The 8,214-nt window shown below is 37.5% G+C and overlaps 2 protein-coding genes across 2 annotated transcripts; both read left to right on the forward strand.

Moving 5' to 3' along the window:
- The first annotated feature begins 2,734 nt into the window (after positions 1 to 2,734).
- LOC306869683 (C-X-C motif chemokine 10-like) lies at positions 2,735 to 4,324 on the forward strand. Its single transcript, XM_079416543.1, has 4 exons — positions 2,735 to 2,833; positions 3,411 to 3,537; positions 3,694 to 3,798; positions 3,910 to 4,324. Exons 1-4 carry the CDS (start codon positions 2,767 to 2,769, stop codon positions 3,953 to 3,955), a joined length of 345 nt encoding a protein of 114 aa, XP_079272669.1. The 5' UTR covers positions 2,735 to 2,766; the 3' UTR covers positions 3,956 to 4,324.
- Positions 4,325 to 6,877: 2,553 nt separating this feature from the next.
- cxcl11.1 (chemokine (C-X-C motif) ligand 11, duplicate 1) lies at positions 6,878 to 7,726 on the forward strand. Its single transcript, XM_079417969.1, has 4 exons — positions 6,878 to 6,987; positions 7,095 to 7,221; positions 7,313 to 7,405; positions 7,521 to 7,726. Exons 1-4 carry the CDS (start codon positions 6,930 to 6,932, stop codon positions 7,531 to 7,533), a joined length of 291 nt encoding a protein of 96 aa, XP_079274095.1. The 5' UTR covers positions 6,878 to 6,929; the 3' UTR covers positions 7,534 to 7,726.
- Positions 7,727 to 8,214: the final 488 nt, after the last annotated feature.

The following is an 8,214-nucleotide window of genomic DNA, read 5'->3' on the forward strand; positions in this document are numbered from 1 at the left end:
TAGCTACTATAAATACAGTTCTGTATTTCTCACTTCTAAGCCAGCTCATTTCTAGAGTTAATTCAGAACCATTCTGGCCATTTCATCACTCACCAGTGCCAGTTTCAATTCAGTTCTTAAGCCATCCACTCCCCTCAATAACCTTGGCACAGGGACTGAACTGAATTTCCCCTTATCTTCACCATGAAGTAAGGAACAGAAAAGAAAACAAAGAGGCCACAAAGAAATCAGTGTCTCATCCTATGACTGTGACCATCTTTTGATATGCAGGAAATCTTCAACCTTCTCAAATCTCACAATTTTATGTTGGATCATTTTGCTTTCAGACATTCAAGGAATGTAGAAAATTAAGTGAAAGCATACATTTTACTATATGATTACAGAGTACGTAATCTATTACTGATTACTAATTATTCCTCTTGTCCAAACACTGGACCATGTTATTATTAATTTGATGTCACAGTATGTAATATCTCCCGATGTACAAAAAACACGCCTGTCTATTGGAGTAAAGGATGCTTTCAGTTATAAGTGATCAGTTTGATATTTTGGCTTTGTTTCAAGGAAGAGTCTTAATTATGTAGGCCTAATTTGTAATCATTTTAGTTGCATTTCAAGTAATTTCAGTTTTTTTCTCTTTAAATCTATTCACTTCCTTTGCATAACATGCCACATGATTTTATCACTCCTATCTGTAGCACACACACCTTTAATAATATCATTATGTACATACGACCAATAAAACAGAGAAAAATCTTAAATCCTCTGTTCTCTGCACAGTCAAGTTAAGTTCAACACAATTAAATACTCTAAGGAAATACTGTCTCTTCCCAAAAGGCAAAAATTACAAACTAGGTGACCAAACATATGCCAAGCAAGATTCAAGAGATTCAAGATTCAAGAGTTTTATTTGTCACATACACAATTATACAGAGTATAACCAGCAGTGAAATGTAGGTCAGGTCCGCTCCAGGACAGTGCAATTATAAAGTATACAAATATTAAGAGAAGAAAAGTAGAAAAAATAAAATAAAAGAATAAAATAAAATAAAAGATAAGATAAGATAAAAAATATAAATATAAATGTGCAGGTCAGTATGTTGTTGACTTAAATAGTAATAAGAGGAATGTGCAAAAATAATGTGCAAAAAAGTTGTACAGGGTATTTAAATAGCAGCAATATGAGGTAGAGAAAAATTATGAATAGCTTATTGATATGGTGATATTTACATGGAGTCAAGTGATGTTATGGCACAGAGTTAGAGTTTAGGAGCCTGGCCTGGGGGAAGAAGCTCCTCCTAAGTCTCTCAGTTTTTGCCATCAGGCTACGGAAGCGCTTACCAGATGGAAGCAAAGTGAATAGACGGTTACCAGGGTGATTTGAGTCCTTGAAGATTTTAACAGCTCTATTTTTGCAGCGTATGAGGTAGATGTCCTGCAGAGAGGGGAGAGCAGACCCTGAGATGCGCTCAGCTAAGCGCACAACTCTCTGTAGTGCTTTGCAGTCCTGATTGGAGCTGTTTCCATACCACACTGAGAAGCACTGAGTCAATACACTTTCTATGGTCCCTGAATAGAAAGTTTTCAGGATTGCTGGTGAGACCCTGAATTTCCTTAGCTGTCGCAGATGGTACAGTCTTTGCCTGGCTTTCTTGACCTGTGTTTGGATGTGTGTAGTCCAAGTCATGTTCTCTGAGATGTTTACACCGAGGTACTTGAAGCTACTCACCCTCTCCACAGGGGTCCCACTGATCATAAGAGGAGTGTAGGGCTGCTGCTGTCTCTTCCTAAAGTCCATGATCAGCTCTTTAGTTTTGCTCACATTCAGAGAGAGACAGTTGTCCTGGCACCATGATGTGAGACTCTCTACCTCATCCAAGTATGCGGTCTCATCGTTGTTGGAGATGAGGCCCAGAACCACAGTATCATCAGCGAATTTGACAATAGATGTGGAGCTGTGAGAGGACACGCAGTCATGCGTGTAGAGAGAGTAGAGCAGGGGACTCAGGACACAGCCCTGTGGGGCTCCTATGTTCAGAGTGATGGAGTTTGAGGTGAACTGGCCAACTTTCACCACTTGAGGTCTGCCGGTGAGGAAGTCTTGAATCCAGTCACAGAGTGAGGAGTTTAGGCCGAGGTCTGTGAGTTTAGATGCCAGCTTGATGGGGACTATAGTGCTGAAAGCTGAGCTATAGTCAATGAATAGCAGCCTTACATAATTCCCATTGTTGCTGTCCATGTGTGTGAGGGAAGAGTGGAGAACGTGAGAAATGGCATCGTCCGTGGATCTGTTTGGGCGATAGGCAAACTGAAGAGGGTCCAGAGTATCGCCATTTTGTCTACATCGTTTTTATCATTAATTTGTGGTGAACGTTTATGTTTGACTATAAGACCTTGTTAATAAAACACTCACTTCTAAAAGCTAGGTTTAGAAAAGGTTTATTCTGACTGGCAAAAAAAAAATTATTCCTTCTTCTTGCTTAAAGCGAAATAAATAAATATTAATAATAATGATTATGTTTTCTTTGTGCTGTTTTTCTCTCTACGTAGACTTTAGTGACTTTTAAGTGCAAATATCAAAGACTTTCAAATGTTAAAAAAGTGGTCATTTCTGTTCCGGCCACGCAACATTATCCTCAAGGATGATGGATGTGTTGCTGAGAACATTTCATTGGAAGCTTGTAAAATGAAAGTAAGTCTGTGCTTTATAAGGAATGGACTGTGTAAGCAGGAAACATTTCTTTGGAGCTGCCTGTGAGGTGAATCATGAATCAGGTTGTTCTCACACTGTTGTGCGCTCTGGTGTTTGGAGTGACTCTTACACACTCTGCAGGTAAGCTGATATTGTCTATTGTCTTACATTTGCATCATATACAAACAGAAAAAATAATAAAGCCTTTTAGCTAACCCTTTAACGCATATTGTTAACACGTGTAAAAACATATTTAATGTAGGCCTACAAAAAAAACAAAAAATGTTTTTTTAAAGGTGATTGTTTTTCAGCAAGGTGTCTGAACAAAATTTATTTTTGAGGACAATCTAAAACAGAAAATATTTCTGTTTGTGTTTCATTAAAGTATATGCCCATATCAAAGTATTACATTTTTATACATTAAATGGACTGTAATAATCTACAGTCTACCCTTATTGAAAAATTCTGTATCAGTTTGTCAGTAGTTATACAATCATATTTGACCACAGAATGCGATGATTGTCCAGTCAGAATTAAGTATTCCAGAGATCCACCAGATATAATGTTTTGTTGAAGTCATCGATTGAATGCTGTTCTCAAGTGTTTCTGTTAAACATACACAATCCAATCCAATCCGTGATTACTGGCTTGGAAAAATAATTTTCCTGCTCTGGATGTGTTATGTTCATTAGTCCTTAAACTTATCATAACTGTATAGGGCAAGCAGGGGGGTTATCACAACGCTGCTTATGCAGAGGCAAACTGCCAAAAGCAGTGAAGCCCAGATGGATTCGTGCATTTGAATTGTTCCCACCAAGTCCCTCTTGCTCAAAGACAGAGATTATGTAAGTATGCATACTGTGAGTCCTATTACAATGTTTATAAATCTTTATTTCTTCTAGAGATTCAATACAATTAATGAGCATTGTAATGAACAATTGCAAGCCCGTAATTGCAATAAAACAATTGCTTTTGTTTCTGTCTCTTCCTCCGGATCTTAGATTAACTGTGATTGCAAAAGGAAAGGGAAAAGGAAAGGAGGTTATCAGGAAGGTGTGTCTGGATCCAAATGAGAGGCAAGGACAGAGATTATTGAAGGGCAAGGGGTGAGATATTATCACTGTTATGCTAATACTTACTGAATGAATACAACCAATTATAATGTATATGTTTATGTAATTAGAATTCAATTCTGTGCCATTGTGCTATCTTTATAGAAAGAAAAACAAAAAGCAAAGGAACAGAGGAAGAAAAGAAGATTAAGAAGTTTAACATCAAGGATGGTTATTGAAATTACTCTGCTATAATACACAAGACTTCAAAGTCATTTAGCCATATATGTATTCTTTTTCTTTAGATCCATTTATTGTTTTGTGATTTTAAACATTTCTCTGATGAAACTATAATTAATACAGGTTTAATGGATGCTAGCGTTTTGTTCCATCAGAAAAGATGAGCACATTCATATTTTTGAGTTTTGAGATGAAACGCTGTTTTGGTTAAAGTATTGGATATGTTCATTATTACTATTTTATTCACTTTTTAACTTGTATTAATTCATTTTTATTCAAAACGTTCTAATCCAGAGGAAATCTGTGTGCGATATAACCATGAAATAAAAATAATTCATGCTAATTTGGTGTTTTGTTTACTTAAGAATATGACTATGAAACAATAAATATTGTGACGAGTTGGCTGCCTCCCCCCTATATCATCACCACCCCGTCCCTTATTCGCCGCTTTCACCAGGCTCCCGACGGGAGTGGGTGTGTGGGAGAGGAGGGGCGCTGAATCAGCCAGGGCTGGCGGCGTGTGATGAGGCGCACCTGATCAGAATAGAGCCTCATCACCGCCGCTGTTTAAATGCCGAGCGCGCCTCTCCTCGAGAGACCGGTCTCGTCCCCGTGCATGCACGCTGGTGTCCTCGTGGTTCCAGGCAGGGAGCGTAGAGGGACTCCCGCACCGCCAGAGACGTGAGCTGCCGGACCCGCAGTCCGGACGAAACCGCACCCGTGATACGGCCGTCGGGCCAGGCTGCCGGGCCGTCTAGTCCCGTCGAGCGCCGTGGACCTAGATGTAGACGAAGCCTCTGGAGAAGCCACCAGTCCTCAGAGGGGAGCGCGTGCGGCCGCCGGACTCCGCCCCTTACCTGGACCCTTCCTTTCAGAACACTGCCCTCCTTCACAAACCCTGCAGCACGACGAGGACACCAGATCCCCTGTTTATTTTGGACACTTTATTTTATTATTTCGGTTTAATAAAAGCCTCTCCGAGGCCTGATGCCACACCCACTGTGTCGTTTGCTCTTCCCGCCACAATGTTTTTGAATACATAAGGATGAATTACAATGGCTCTTGACCATTCAGTCCCCCAATAACTACTCTCATCTTGCAATAGTCTATTGTGCAGATTTCAGTTAACTGAAAAATTCACTACAACAGTTTTTGTCATGCTCATATTCTATAACAATTCACACTTTGTTGTGAAAAATGAAGAAATTGCATGTGAATTGAGTGGTTTGCGGGGTAGTACATTCAGCTGAACTTTTCTGGCAGAAAATTCTGCCCTTGCATAAAAGACCTTGCAACATCATATCCTGCTGATCACACACAAATACAACATGTGCATTTGTGTGAAAAGACCATAGTTACCAGAAAGCGAAAGCACAAAAGGCCACTGTAGCATTTTAACAGTATTTTTAGACTTGGGGGGAAAAAAGCAGTTGAAACCGAACCAATGGCACATGTTTATATCAGATGTTACCTCCATCCTAATCAGACTGCAAAGGTAGTCAAGCTCCTCCAGGATGGCACATATACTTCCAGAGGTGGATGAGAAACCAGAGGTTATAACATAATAGCGGAAATGACAGGTTCATTATAAAGTCCTGTACTGCAACAACACCTAGTCCACACAATCACAAAAATACCATTGAGGTCCATCGCTAGATAGTTTAGTAGAGGAAGTAATCCAGGGAGGTTGTTTGGACAACACATTCTTACTCCCAACTCATTACACCCTATCACTTTTTTCAACGCACAGGGTGCTCCATTGCGTTCAGTAAGACACCTTTTGCATCAGACACAGAATATCACCATGATGAAAATACTTATTGGAGTATTAATAAATACCTGTAAATAAATATTTATACAATACACAACTGTGATTAGTTTTATGAAGTTTTATGTTGTTAAAACATGGGTAGGTGTATAGGGATTATGGGGTTTTGAAAGTATGAATATTATACACTTTAAATTTTTGTGAATAAACGTGAACATACATTATATATATATATATATATATATATATATATATATATATACATATACATATATATATACATACATACTGTGTATATATAAAATGTATACTTTTACATATGTTAAGAATTACATGCGTCGTTGAGATGAAAAGCGAAAAGCGAAAAGCAACTGAAAGCAATTAAGTACTCTGTATGTCGGAAAATGATGTTAAATGGGTATCCTGAGCATTAAATTGTGACAGAAGGATCCTGAATATGTGAGGAGCTGGGAGTGAAAGCATCCTGGTCTGGTCCCCGAGGGAGTGATGAGCAGAAGTCTGACGTCTGCTAGATCTATATTTAATTTGTTTTTAGGTCATGTGGGGGGGTGGGAAGATGAGGCAAAGCGGATCAAAATTGCAGCACTATTACTTTAATAAACAAAACAAAATGATAATCCAAACAGGATCTAATTCACAGATGGCAAACACTCATAATAGTAATCGCTAAAAGTAAACAGTGCCAGACCAAGCACTGAGCGAACTGAGGGTAATTTACATGAACAAAACAAGTAGCACACACACACATATATATATATATATAGTAAAGACAATAATACGTGATTTTAGTTTATCAAAAGCCACTGTGCTTCTTAATACAAGTATTATAATTCTTACCCATTATATATTATTCTCTTATTTTTGTTTTCTATCTGATATATGTAAAACTGTATTTGTGTACCATATAAACCTGATGAAACGGCACTTAAAACCCAAACAAACTGATAAAAACTCTGCACAGTTTATTTCCCAGAAACTGAGTATGATATAGAAAGAGAAACTGGAATTCAGCCGGATCTTATTCTCCACTAGAGCAGCAAACAGGGAAATCCCAGAATTTCTCTGATGTAGACTATAAAATGAAGCCAGTCAGCTCATTTATTCACATTTGGTCAGTCAAGTGGCTTAAAGTGAAGACCTTAAAGAGACTGAAACAATGAAGACTGTAGCAGCTCTGCTTTTTTTTGTCAGTTTGGCCATTGTTGCTATTGAAGGTAAGATTGTTTTTGCTTTTTTAAAAACATTTCACTAACTCAGCACAATCTGTTGCTTCATTGTTTCAGAATAATCATTTCCATCATTTATTTCTATCATCCTTCAGGGAAGCCCGGGATTGGAATCCAAAGATGTTTATGCCGTGGGGCTGGTCTCAAAATGGTGAAGCCAAAGCTGATAGAGAAAGTTGAAATTCACCCTATTAGTCCATCCTGTGGACATCTGGAAGTTGTGTAAGTACATGAGTATTTCTAATTGAATTGATAAATGAAGATATTTTCAATCTATGTTCTCTTTAAATAACCTGATGATGTGTCTGAACAGTGTCACACTGAAAAATGGTGAAGGTCGAAGATGCTTAAACACAGAGTCGTTGTTTACCAAGAATATCATTAAGAGGATTGCAAAACAGACCAGGTGAGTCTTATCAATCTCATAACAGTTGATATTGAAGACCTGAACTTCATATTTTTCATATTTAAAAATAAAGAAATATAATGGAGTAATGTTTATTTATGTTTCTTCTTTTTAGGAGTGCTCAGTAAAATGTGTGAAGCTTGTGGCCACTGTGGACCCTGTCATTAAAAAGCTATATTGATTCTCTCATTTATTACAACAGAGTATTTTATATATTATATTTACACATTATGTTATGAATAGTTTAATTTATTTAAAAACAATGTGTTGGATGTTCTTCTGTTTGTTTGGAAACTTTCAAATAAAATCTTGTGGTTTGATAATTTGTGCGTTTATGGTCTTGTTATTGGTTCCTGAAGAAATATTAGTTATGTTTGTCTCTGTGTGTGCAAAAAGTAAACAGGAGATTAGGAAAGAATACTTGAAGACGCAAAGTTATTGCCTGGTCAGAGGCAACCAATTATTTTTTTTCCCATATCATTTAACATTTAAAATCAGTATGCAATTTCCACCTAATGTACACTAAAAAAAAAAAGTATAGTAAGAAAATACAATAAAAAGGCACATTTATATGACATCATCCTAAAAACCGCAACAAGTTAGGGCAATAAGACACAATACGAAACAACAAGGGAAACTGAGAAGTCCCCATATTGATGTAAGGGAAAATATATCAACACCACAAGTCAAGGGTGAACACGAAAATATCAGATTTCTGACAATATGTATGAAAATGGTACAAGAAATGCCATAGTTAGGAAGGGGACAATAACAACATTGTGAATAAGTTTTCATTTGAGTCTGTAAGA

This window comes from Barbus barbus (assembly GCF_936440315.1).
Source record: "Barbus barbus genome assembly, chromosome: 5".
Lineage (NCBI taxonomy): Eukaryota > Metazoa > Chordata > Actinopteri > Cypriniformes > Cyprinidae > Barbus > Barbus barbus.